Genomic DNA, 13,235 nt, shown 5'->3' with positions numbered 1-13,235 from the left:
GAGTGCAAGGCTGGCTCCATCCGGGACTTTCTTGAGCAGAACTATCGTTCACCCACCTGACACTTGCCTATGCCCCAAACCAGCATGCAATACACCTTTGTCCCCGAACCATGCTGGTGTCTAGGGTCAGAGAGTAATACACAGATGCCCATGAGCTCCTGGGAGAGAACAAACCCCATGAAAACCCGCTAAGCACTCAAAGGAAGAAACGCGTCAGACACGTGACCGGCTGCAGGTGCAGGAGCCGCGCCTCTGCCTGGGCAGGGGCTGGGAAGGCTCCAGCAGGTGTCCTTTGCATGGGGCTTTGCAGGGTGACAGCCGAGGAAGGCTGTGGGACCAGCCCAGCCCAGAGCGTGGTGTGTCTGGGATTCTGCGGGGCTGGCCTGGCTGGACAGGAAGGCAGGTCTGGGGGTGTGGGAAGTGGCAGGCTGGAGAGGGCAGAGTCTCGGGGTCATCTGGGAGTCTGGACTGACCCTGGAGACAGGAGAGGGGAGTGATGGGATGCTGAGACAGTGTTTTGGGGTCACCCCTTGGCGGGCTGTGGGAAGGCTGGACTGGGAGGGAGGAAGAGGTGAGAGCCTGGGGAGAGACAGGGGGCCCAGGGGGCACTAAAGCAACTGGACTAGCTGGTCACGTTCCCACTCAACTTCCAGCACCAGGGGACCATTATCCACTCGGAACCCCCTGCAGCTCTACCGCCACCCCCCGCCAGATGCCACATTCCCTAATATCCAATCCTTGGGGGACTCTGTGTCCCCCACATCTAATAGTACAGGCAGAATTCTCCTTTTTTTGGGGGGGGGCAGTGTTGACATTGTTGTCCACAGGGGCAGACTGGGTGACAGGTGAGCTGGGTGAGGGCCGAGCCCAGGCCCATCCCTTGGGTAGCCCTTGGGGACCCAGCCAGCTGGCTTGCAAAGCTCCCTCTGGCCTCCCTGGGCCGCAGTGCTGCATTCCTATCACCGGCACCTGCAGGAAGACCCTCCCCTCCCCTGATTCTCTGCCCCTGCCCACTCCCCAGAGGGCCCCACACGCCTGCTCCCTGTGCACGCCTGTGCCTCCTGAGCTGCTGGGCCTGATGGGGTGGATATGCGTGGTGGACAAGTGTGTGTCCAGCTCAAGCTCAAGAGCGAGAGGCTTCCTTCCCATGGACACAGCCCATTCCAGGCCACAGGAGCCGCAGGGTAGTGCTGAATGTGCCAAAGGCCCTGCAAATCACGGCTGGGGTCAGGGAGAGCTGTCCCTGTCCTCCCCAGGTGGCTGCAGGGGAAAGGCACTGCAGTTCACTAACACAGCTTCCCTGTTGGCTACAGTTGCTATTTTTACCACAATTACTGCCTCGACCTTGCTGGACCCTCACAAGTGACCTTCACGATCCTTTTACAGACCTGTGACTAGGGCCAGGATTGGGGTAAGGTGGATAAGGCCAGCGAGGTGACAATGGTACAAAATTTCAAGAGGGGTTCCCTCTCAGGTGTCCACCTAGCACTTGCCTGAGACTCACAAAAGTGCTGCCCCTTTGATTTAGTGCCCTGGGGTGCCCACAAGGGGAACCTGCTCACCCATGTCATGGAGAAACAAGCACAGAATTTCCCCAGGCAGGAGCCAGGACTCCCCAACCCATGATCAAGTACCTGATGGCTCTCCTCAGGGCCACTCTCTTTGGTCTCTCTTGGCTGGTGGTCCTTGTTGGGGGACAGGGGACTGGGTTCTGCGGCTGGCATGGCCCCTGCGGCGTTCCCGTTGACATAGGACGCATGGGTGCTGGCACTAGGGAGGACCCCAACCAGCGTGGAGAGGCTGCAGCCGCTCTGGGCGCTGGCGGCCTCCCTGTTCCTGGGGTCCAGCTCGTGGGGGTAGCCCTCCGGCTCCTCCAGGTCCACATCTTCGCTTTTCAAATCCTCCATGCCTTCCGCATAGGCCTCCAGAACCGCAGCCAGCGGCACCTCGTAATGCGGGTAGTAGAAAAGATCGTGGGGAATGACGGAAATCTTGGAGAGGGGCGGAGAGGGCTTGAAATCCAGGCCTTCTTCGCTGTGGCTCCTGAGGGTCTCCAGGCTGACACTGCCGCTTGGGGGGTTGGAAGGCAATTCTTCCACGACCCCCGGGAGGCCTTCGGCTTCCCCCTCTTCCTCCCTGAGACTCCGGGTGGACTTTCTCTTGGCCTTCTCATACACCTCTGGCTTTTTATCCACAGGTGTCTCGTCCAGGGCCAAAGAGTAGACTTGTGCCTCCTGCTCGGAGCCCTTGGGAGGCTCCTGCCTGTCACGCTTGACCTGGGGCTCGGGCGACTCCCTCCCGGTGTGGGCGGACTTGCCCCTCTTCTTGCCTAGCTTTTCAGCAGGAGTGTCAGTGGCCACCTCCTCCGTGGGTGTCTTCTCCTGTGGCAAAGGGGCCTCAGGGAAAACTTGGCTGGTAGAAGCGAAATCGACGAGGTCGCTGTTAAATTTCGAAGCTTTCAACGGGATGCCTTCAAAATAGTCCTCCTTATCCACAGCTTCCACGGTCAGCAGCTTCACCTTGACCTCCTGGGCACTGGCCACAATGGTGTTTTCTCCAGGGTGGGGAGGAGACTGACCTTCCTCCCTGAGGCCAGGGGGACCCTCTACAGCACCGTTACAGGAGGAGGGATGCTGGGAGGGTTGAGCATGATCATCTGCCCCTGGCAAGTCCCCGGGGACCCTGGTGGAGGCTGCTCCCGGGACAGCTGAGGGTTCCTGCGTTGGCTTCTTTTCCTGGGCAACCTGGATTGACGAGGCTTGTTCGTCCTGCTTCGGCAGCTCCTGGGTGGCACTCAGGCTCTCTTCAAAGCTGAGGTCGGGACCGTAGAAAGGGTCATTGCTGCAGGAGGCGTCTTTATAGGTGTCAGCCTCAAAGTGGACAGTTTTCTTGATTGGCAAAGAGTTGGACCTCCGGCCGTCCTTTCTGGTGGACAAGATGGAAGATTCCGGAGCTGGCTCACTGATGCTACTCATCTTCCCTGGGCTCCCCTGGAGGACTTGGTCGACGAACTGATGCATGAAATCAGTGGAGCTTTCGGAGGACAGTGAACGGCTGGACATGCCACCCAGGCAGAATCCCCCTGTGCTCTCTGGCTGGTCACAGACAAAGACCTTGGTGGGTGGCGGGTGGCTGGTTTCGTGGTTGACAGTGTAGGCCTGCTCCCCGTTCTCAGTCAGGAGGAGGACTTTGCTTTCCTGCTCAGGGGGGGTTTCTTTGATGCGGACAAAGGTGGACTCAATGGGGTCTTCTTTATCTGGATCCACAAAATCTTCCTGCAAAGAATCATAGGACGACATGAAATCAATTCAAGCTCAAAGTTTAAATACAATCTCTATTCCCCTCTCAACACACACACACACAGACACACACACACAGCCACTCTGACAAAGTGTTCTGATTAAGATATAAATGGCAATGTCAAATAAATTAAAAATAAAATAGTAAAGCTATGGATGCAAGGAAATCTCAATGTGCTAATCTCCAGGGAGGGCTGGGCACTTCTTAAGCAAGCAGAGACTCTCAGCTACATCACGCCACTGGACCACCGGCCCAGTCTTGGTATGCACTGGTGGGCCACTAACCCTCTGAGCTGAGGCCTGATGGACCAGGTTTTATAGACTGGGAGGGCTGGAGTGGGAGACTAAATCTGGAAGGGCTAAAAACACAAAACGACTTCCTGTCATATGCTCCTGGTCCCGCATAGGAGTTTTAGTGTGTAAGAGTCAGCCAGGGGCCAGGCTGAAGAGGAGAGACTCTTGGTGGTACTACAGATTGGCCTCCCCTGCCCTGGTAGAGGGAGACTGTGCATACTGACCTCACCCTCAAATAAATGTGAAATCAGAGAACTGAAATGAAATAAAACTGTAACAGAGCTCCTCCTGTCACTTCCTGATACAGTCAAAATGCTCAACTGCTTGTTCCAGGGGCTTGATTGGGAAAGGGCTGCCTCCACTGCCATGGGCTGTCCCCCAAGGACTCCCAGGTTAGAAGAGCGGTAGCCACTGTGGCCAGCTGAGGGGTGATGAGACCTCTCAGGGATGCAAGGGTATTGTTCTCATCAGACCCCAGTTAGTTCCCAAGGGAGTGAGTGTTCTAAAAGAGTAGGCCTGACCCCTGAATCACTCTCTGGCTTGCTATCTCAGAATGTGGTCTCTCTGGCACACACGTCCACCATGATGGTCCTCACTAGAGCCAACTGATGCTCCATGCCCTTGAACATCCGAGACTGTGAATTAAATAAATCTCTTTCCTGGAATACTACCTAGCCTCAGTTATTTTATTATATCAACAGAAAACAGACTAATAGAGGAAAAAAATGTTATCTACTTCAATCTCTACTATCCTTTTATATATTAGGTCTGGTATAAAAATTTTTTAAAATTCTTGAAGGATCCTGAAAGTAAAACCTATAATCAAGAGAAGCAATAGGCACTAGAAGTAGAACCACCAATGGCCCAGTGTAAGAATTAGCAAAAGAAAAGATTCTGGAATAACCCTTTAATCTACATTCGAGACAAACAAAGGAAGTTCTTCATGCTGAAGGGAAATGATTAGAGATAGAAGTCCGGATCTGAAGGGAAAAAGTACCAGAAAGAGTAAACGTATGTGATGGAAAAGACTATTTATACAGTTTCTTCAAAAGTCTACTATTTAAAGCAAAAATAACAAAGTATTGTGAACTAAAATGGATAATTAAGTAAAGGAAAGTTAAAGGGTAAAGAAATGGAGTTACACTGTTGCATTTAGAGACATACAGGATGCACTGAATCTGAAGTGTGTGATAATCATTTAAGGTAGGTTAAATGATGAGCATTTACAATCCCTAGAGCAACTGATTCATCAAGTTGTTAAAATGATAAAATGATTCATCAAGGAGATGTGGCTACCAGCCCCATAGAGGAGAGAAAGTGGACACCAAAAACGGTTGTGTAATTAAAAAAAAAAAGAGTAGTTAGGAAGAACAAAGGAACACAGAACAGATGGGATCAATGGAAAAGGGTAATCCAGATGGTAGATTAAAACCATGTAGCAGGACAGAAAATGCACTGATTAAATGAAACAGCTTGTCAGATGGATAAGAAAGAAGACTCAGCCGTATGCTGTTTATATGAAACATACTTTAGTGCAAGTGCACATATCCATGAAAGGAAAAAAGATGGAAAAATATCATATAACACTAATCACAAGAAAGCTATGACTGCATCAGAAAAAGCATACCTCAAGACAGAGAGAAATGTCATAAAAACAGAAGTGTCAAGTAATTAGGAAGATACAAGGGCCCTAAACGTCAACACACCAAATAGCACAGTACCCACACACAGAAAGCAAAACCCGACCAAACTGAGACAAGCAAGTCTGCAGACCTAGTTGGAGACTGCCAAACACTTCTTTCCTGTACTAACTGACAGAAATGCATAAAAAAGAATCAGTCTGCAGATGGACTATTAGAACAGCATATTCACACATGAGCAGTATATTAAAGAATGTTAATTCTTTAACTGCCTAAGACACATTCTTCTCAAGTCCGTATGGTATATTCACCCAAAGAAACCACATGTGGTGCCATGGAGTGAGGCATAGCACCTCATCTGTGGCCAGCGCTGGGTGAGTGCAGCATCGTGGAGGCCCAGCTCAGGGACATCTGGTGAGCTGAGAATTCTCATCTGTGTCCCTTGAGGGTGTAAACGATTGCTTTGCAGTGAAGCACTGTGTCCTGTGACCCAAGACGAGTTTCCCCAGGAATTGTTCTTTAACTTCTCTATTCTCAGCTGCGTCTCTGATGTCAGCACTGGGGACACCCAAGTGTCAGCTGGGCTGAATCCTGACTGTGGCCCTGATTCACACAAATACCATTAAGTTTGAGTTGATTTCAAATTCTGCCTCCTGATTAAGAGGTCAGGATTAATGAATGCCCTGAGGCCTGGTATTTGGAATTTAATAAAGGGCCAGGAAAACTGAATTGCAAAAATAATTATCACTGCTCCACGCGGAACGTCCACTGTTGTGTCAGGCCCAAGGCTGGGAACACGTCTAGTTATTCTTCACACGGCCCCGAAAGGTGGGTGAAATCTCCACTTTACAGTTGGCATCTGATGCAGATGTCAGGGAAGCTGAGTAGCCAGCCCTAGGTCACAGGGCTCCAAACAGCAACAATGGCATTCCTGCCCAGGAATCCCTGCCTCCAAATTGCCCTGGGAAGTGTTCCAGGGTGCTAGGGCAGATGGGATGACAGCCGCAGCACCTGGTGAGGCTCTTCAGTGGGAAATGGGGTGCCAGCTTCAGATGCATGTTGTGAGGGACCTAAGAGACTCAGCTTTGGAACCACAGAGAGCTGGGGTCAAATCCCAACTTTGTACTTAATAGCTGAGTGACCCTGGGGAGACGTTTAACCCTCTCTGAGCACCCATAGTCCCATCTATAAGAAGAGGCTACTGATTCTGAACCAGGCTGGATTGCAGGAATGGCCTGGAAACCCAGGGGCACAGTAAAATAATCAGTATCCGGCAAAAAGAGCAGTCCGTCCCCCTTTCCTACAAGCATTCTTTAACTCTTGATGCATCTTTTCTTTTCTGTTTAGTATTTACAACTGCTGGATATAATAATGTGTTTGCTGACCCATTAATGATTTTCCCTATGGAACCAAGCTACACAAAGTTAGGGACCTCATCTGTCCAATGGTATGCCTGAATGTATGATGTATGACGTATGTATCTATCTATCTGGGGTGGAATCCAGGGCCTGGTGCATGCTGGGCAAGCACTCTACCACGGAGCTGGTCCACCCTCAGCCTGGTCCAGCTCCTTGCTGAGTCCCCTGAGCCAGCACTCCACATCCAGTAAAGAATGGATGAATTCACAAGGCTGTTGCTATTGTCACTGTCATTCTTTTTGTTGACGTTATCTCAGGGCTGTGCATGGTGGAGGAGGGGTGTTCAATGAAGCCACCACTTCTGCAAAGTGATTCTGCTCCAAAAATATTCTATCCCCAAGTATATCTGAGGTTCTGAAGATATAAAACATGTCTGTGAATGGTGTGAGTGTGTGTGTGTGTGTGTGTATATATATATTTTTTGTTTGTTTTGTTTTGTTTTGTTTTGTTTTGGGGGGGGTACCAGGGATTGAACTCAGGGGAACTCAACCACTGAGCCACATCTCCAGCCCTATTTTGTATTTTATTTAGAGACAGGGTCTCACTGAGTTGCTTAGTGCCTCGTAGTGGCTGAGACTGGCTTTGAACTTGCAATCCTCCTGCCTCAGCCTCCTGAGTATCTGGGATCACAGGTGTGTGCCACCACAATTGGATCAATATATTTTCAACACTGATAAAGGCTGGTGATTGTTAAGATGTTCCGCCTGACAGCTGAAGAATCAAGTGGCTGATCTGTATCATAAGTGGATGTCTTTTATAATTTTATAAAGTTTGCAATGGGAAGAGGTTTGGCAAAGAGGTGACCAGCTTCCTCCCCAACTTTTACGCGTAATCTATGTTTTATATAATCTGGAAGTTAAAACATGGCAAGGCAAGGACCACCAACTTGGGGTTGTCCCTGTTAACAGAGAATGACAGTCCAAGTCCCCGCTAGGTCTGATGGCAGCCAGTGGAAATGTACACTTTTTGAAATTGAAGGCAAGGAAAACCAACATACAGCTTCCAGCTCCGGAAAACGTTCTAGAAACTGGGCCACGTAAGTCACGATCGACTGCTCGTCCGGCGTGTCAACCATGATGTCTGTCAAGAGAGACACGGGGGTTAGCAGGACACAGGGCTTCCCCACAGCACTGCAGGGCGCTCAGTGGAGAGGCCCACCGATCATCGAGGGCTTTTTCTTTTTCTAAGTAAGGAAATTTGAGCTCAGAGAGGGTGAATCACTTCACTGAAATCTCACAGCAGACCGGTGAACCAGGATGGAAAGCCACGGCTTCTTATTCTGAAAGTGCCGTCCATCCTTCCCTGTGTCTTAGTCACTCCCACTGGGAGCAGATGGCTCACTGCTGGCTCCACCAGCAAGTCTGGTGACTTGTGCACCCCACTTACTGCCACAGCGAGTCCCAAATGGCTCAAACCCCTGGAAAGCCATGTGACAGAAGAGATACCTGAGTCCCTTCATTCGGTGCATACCCTTCTACTCTGCCACTCTGCTGCTGGGACCTGCCCTTGAGGGGACAATCTGAGCTGCCTGCTGAGCTTTCTGCAGTGAGCTGCCCACTCTGGGCAAAAAAGATCATTTCTGAAGCCCCCTCGACGGCCACGAGCAGGGAGGAGCTGAGTGAATTTTAGTAGGCCTTCTGGGTGCTATTTATCTTTACTGGTGCCTGACATCACAGCAATATGTGAGATGCATGTGTCAACTCAGCTAAAACAGTAAGAGACAAAATGACACACACACTGAATAATGCCAACTGCGTAACGATATTATAAATGGGTGCATTAAAAATATTGGAATATAGGAGATAGAAGAATTTCCTGTATTTTTCACATTTTCCACCTGGAACAGCAGGGGGTACGTTTGTGATAAGAATCACTGAGAAGGAACCATGGAGGAGTGAGCGTCGTGCTACCTTCTGGTTCCAGGAGCCTGGGGATATGCAGGGCCTCGTGTGCGACTCGGAAGGCCTTCTCCAGGTTCTCCCGCGCGGAGTCTTCCAGGGCCTGCTTCATGTCCACCAGGCTGGGGTCAATGGCCTTGATTACAGCCAGGAAAGCCAGCCCGCTCCGCCAGCTGCCCGCGAAGTCCTGCACCGCCACGCCATACCTGGAGGAGGACCACAGCGGCACACCGTGCAGGTGAGCGAGCCGATCAGGACAGGGGCCGTGGCTGCAGTGGCCCCAGGTGTAGACCCCTGCCCCATGGTCAACCTAATGCACAAGGCAGGTAGCACACGGAAGCCACTCGTGAGGTGGCACCGACTATCGTTATTACTATGAATAAAACAACAATTTAAAAAGTGAGGGGCAAGGGATGGAATCCTGCAGGCATCAATACCCTCAGCCCTGGCCCGGGGTACGCTGGGGGCTGGCGCTTCGCTCTGGTTCACCTATCTCAGTTTTGAGCAGGCCAAACCTGACCTTGACTATGTCACCGCCCACGTTATCACTTCTATATAGTAGATACAAACTCTGAAAGACACCCTGAAGCTTAATAATAAATGGGCACATATTTCCAGAACCCAAGAGATGAGCCATTTGGGGAGCTGGCGCGGCGACAGCCCCTCTGAGTTCCATTCAGATCCTCCCATCAGCTCTGTGTGCAGACACTGCCAAGCACAGTGCTCCCTGCTCTGAAGGCACACAGGAAGCATCTGCTTGGGCACAACTGGCATCTTAAGAGCTGGGAACTCCCCTCTTCTTCGCCACTCCAGGGAAGGGGACCCTCCTCCCTTGGCCTGAAAACCCCTCCTTAACTGTTCGGTGGGCAGAGGGCCCAGCTTACTTCCTTGCTTTCCTCTGCACCCATGCCAACAGGGTCTTGATGGCCTTCCTCTGGTCTTTCACTGAGATTGCCACGTTCCTCTCGGTGGTGGGTGTAGGTGGGTAGGAAGAGTCAGAATCTGTGCCCCCCGAGCCAGGTGACAGACTGGAAGATGGAGAGTTTCTGTTGAGGTTGCCCGTGAGCTCCTTAATCTAGAAAGAAAACAGCGGTTCAGACACCAGGGCCAGACAGACGCTCCCAGTAAGCAGCCCTGTGTTGACCTGCAGCTCTCGGACGGGGCTGGAGGGACCGGCTCATGCAGAGCTGGTTCTCTGAAGGGAAGAAGCCTGTCCGATGGCGGCTGGTTGCTCTACTCGGGGTATAGGTACCCTCCAAGGGAAGGGTCAGCCCCTCCGGCAGCCTATGCCGCTCTGGCCAGCCTCCACACACAGGTCTTCCTGACCCGACTCCATGCACCCCTCTTTCCTTATCACCTGCCACTCCCAGGAGATATTTCAAGGCCACTGTCCCTGCTCAATCGAGTTCTGCTGCCTGGCTGTCCCTTTCTTCCAATCACATGCACTTAGGAGAAAAGCAAAACCCCAAGCCTTGCTCCAGACCAGCCTACGGAGTCTGAACCTGCATTTCACCCATTCCCCAGCGAATCTGAGAAGCACTGATCACACACACTCCTATTCACTCTTCAAAACCCAACTCTGGTCCCTTCCTCCAGGAAGTCTGCCTCATTTCCCTTGCTCAGCTGAGGTCACTGCCCCTGCTTGGGGCTCTTACATCACCAGGTCACACCTTGGTCATGGCCTGCACCCCAGAATTCCATAGCAGGGAGTGACCTGTCTGTGATCCCAGAGGGTTAAGAGGACAAGGGCCTCATAGGTCCAGGAGCTGGCATGCTGGAGAAACTCAACAGATATGTATCAAATGAATGAGTCAGGCTCTGGTCGGAATTAAAGCCTTGACTTTTAACCATTTCTGATCATTTTAGCACCTCTTAGGATACTCCACAATAGGGTTCAGTAACTAACTCCCGCATAAAACACTAGACAGTGGACAAAGAGCCCTTATATGTGGCTTTTCTGGCTGCTCACCACATTTTATGACCACTGCTCCCATTTCACAGTTGTGGATATTGAGGCTCTGAGATACAGAGACTTTCTTTTTAAGTTCAAGACTTACACAGAATGGGATCCAATTTTGTTTGTGCTTGTGTCTCTGGAAAGTAATCCTTATGCCAAAAGTTCAAGGAAATCTTTCACAAGTGGATCATTTAATAATAAACCATTATTTTCTATTTCCAGTTCTATTTCCAGTTCTATTTTAGTGAAAAGAAAAGTCAAAGTCTGTAGCAACTGAGTCTCACTGACTCCCTTGAGCTGGACCCACACTGTTCTGTTGGTACTAAGTGGACTCAAGACCCTTATAGGGTGTTACAGAAAGGACATTATTTTACCTGGAAGAAGAGGATTATGTTCCATATCAGGCCAAGAACCAAAGAGGGGTTGCCGTCTGCTATTTCTGCCGCATCGATGCTAACCAGCTTAACCTGGAGAGAAGCAGTCCGTCAGCTTACAGGGGGTTCCAAGGAGGACCATCTCTGCTATTTTCTGTCATCCTCTTAAGCCTGTTTCTCTTGCTCACCCTGTGCCATATGGCACTGGCCAAGACCATCTCTCAGGGACACTCAGAATGCAGAAGCATATTTAATGAGCACATACACAGTGCTTTCCATGGGAGACACCATCAACTCAGTCTGTGCTCATAGCGACCCTAAGAGGCAGGGGCTTCTGTTAACCCTATAGTTCAGGAGGACATTTCAGAGAGGTTAAGTACAATGAGCCCAGGGCCACACAATTTGCAAGGTTTCATTCAGTAGCTCTTTTCCAAGGAGAAATGGCAGGTGCCCAGGAGATCTGCTTGTAGGCTGCTGCACCTAAGGTCCCTGCCTCTGGATTGAGAGCACCCTTGGACAAAGACAGAACACCAGCAATCACAACCCTGGGGGTGGGGTGAGAGAAGGGTAAGGCCACAGGCGATTAGAAATAGTGAGCTCAGATTGATAACCAGCGATTCTGTATCATTGCAGAACATTCTACTGACTGGTTACAATGTTTCCACTACAGAAATCCCTAAGGAATTACCTGCTTTATTTAATCACAGAATGATGCTCTTGGTAAAGTCCTAAGGCCAAGTGTGACCCCTGGATGGGCAGCACCATCGCCTGGGAACTTTAAGAAATGCAAATTATCCCCTACACTGATCATCAGCTCTGCATCTCTCTGGGAAGGGCCACATTGCCTTCTCTTTGCTGAACAATCCTGTAAAAATGTCTAAAACATCCTTCAGGGGGGAGAGAGGAGAAATAAGATAAGTCAAGATAAACCCCACAACTCCCACTGCAAAGTTCCGCCTGGGGCACCTGGGAAAGGAAAAATGAAGAGAACCATTACACAGATATTCTTTCCCCACTTCCTTCTCTCTCCCTTTCCATCACGGCTTTTCCAATCATCTGACATTGGACCCTGATCCTGTCTGTCTGCTGGGGGTTCCTGACACCGCCCGTCGGCGAGGCCTGGCTCACCTAATTGAGGGAGACTCCCGAGTCCCCTGGCTGACGTCGGTTTGGCAGGCTGATGCCAAGAATGTAATTCAGACAACAGGGGCTCATCGCGGGCAGGCCGGAGGCCAGGAAGGAAGTTGTCAACATTGTGAATAACACAGCCAATCAAATTTGGGTCCCATATTCTGTCCCCATCCATCACAAGCACATGTCAACAGGACGGATCACTGGCCAGCCTTGGCTGCCTTTTCCCAAAGCCCGGCTCCTGGCAGTCCCTGTTTTCATTCCAGTCCAGGGGAATCAAAGCAATCAGCCAGCCTGTCTTCCTCGTCTTTCCTCCCGCCTGGAGGAAGCCCAAGTGACAAGTGATGGCCACCGCCCTCTGAGCTGAGGTTCCAGAAGGAGTGAAAGGCAGAGCTGCCTTGTGGGCGTCCTGTCCCGAGAGAGGGGAGAGGAGAGGGCTGGGAAGGGAGCAGCGGCCCTTGGGAAGGCCGTTTGGAGACTAAAACACTGTCCAGGGCCAAGAGAAGGTGGTGGCACCTAATGATCTCAGGGCCTAAAGAAGCAGATAGCCCAGAGGTTTTGGTTGCCTGGACATTTTTCATTTTGGGGGGAATGAGCAATGTAACAGCCCGACTTGAGTCTGGAGCTTCAGACACAGTCTCCCCTCTTCCTCTCAATTCAGCTGGGCTTTCCAGACTGAAAGCAAATGGACCAACTAACTGGTTTCTGGGGTGCCTTCTCCTTCTGGGCTAGCACGCCTGAGGTGCTGACCCAGGACCTTGCTCCCTAATGGAGCAAGAGTTGCCTGCCAGTGGCTTTCACAGGTTAGTTCTTTTCACAATCAGAGTACACCCATTTCACAGAGGAGGAAGTCAAGGCTCATACCGAATGGCTTGCAGGAGGTCACAGGCCCCGTCCTGTGGGGCAACCCATTTCTGCCACCGGAGTCAACACTGTGATATTCAGTGGGGAGGGTGGGCAGCTCTGTGGAGCCACGTCTGCACTCCGGAGCAAGCACGACCTGTCTGCCCCTGGGATCCAGCCCCCAGCTCTGGGCACTGCTTTGGCTCACCAGAGCCAGTGAGGGCTGTCTTCCTGGAGCAGGGACAGCAGGACAGGGAGGAGCCACGGGGCCCCTGTGTACTCTGTGGATTCTGGGAATGGCCAGCGGCTACCTCTGGAAGCCCTGCTTGCATCTGTTCCCCTCACTGGTGGGCATCTTCCTGCTGGGCCACTCACTCGTCC

The 13,235-nt window shown here is 51.2% G+C and overlaps 1 protein-coding gene across 8 annotated transcripts in view; it reads right to left on the bottom strand.

Moving 5' to 3' along the window:
* Clmn (calmin) overlaps positions 1-13,235 on the bottom strand; it is a 95,986-nt gene that overhangs the window by 17,370 nt on the left and 65,381 nt on the right. For all 8 annotated transcript variants that reach the window (XM_046440534.2, XM_046440535.2, XM_058577820.1 and 5 more), the window contains 5 exons: positions 10,881-10,973; positions 9,434-9,624; positions 8,562-8,755; positions 7,649-7,731; positions 1,635-3,275 (listed from right to left, as the gene is read on the bottom strand). In XM_046440534.2, coding sequence (XP_046296490.1) covers positions 1,635-3,275; positions 7,649-7,731; positions 8,562-8,755; positions 9,434-9,624; positions 10,881-10,973 — 2,202 coding nt within the window. The remainder of the gene's footprint in view (positions 1-1,634; positions 3,276-7,648; positions 7,732-8,561; positions 8,756-9,433; positions 9,625-10,880; positions 10,974-13,235) is intronic.

The sequence above is a fragment of the Marmota monax genome, unplaced genomic scaffold (assembly GCF_021218885.2).
Source record: "Marmota monax isolate L192 unplaced genomic scaffold, Marmota_monax_Labrador192_F-V1.1 WCK01_AAM20220418_F8-fsc00017, whole genome shotgun sequence".
NCBI classification, from domain to species: domain Eukaryota; kingdom Metazoa; phylum Chordata; class Mammalia; order Rodentia; family Sciuridae; genus Marmota; species Marmota monax.
The sequence above is the reverse complement of the archived record's forward strand: the minus strand, read 5'-3'. Positions and strand labels throughout refer to the sequence as shown.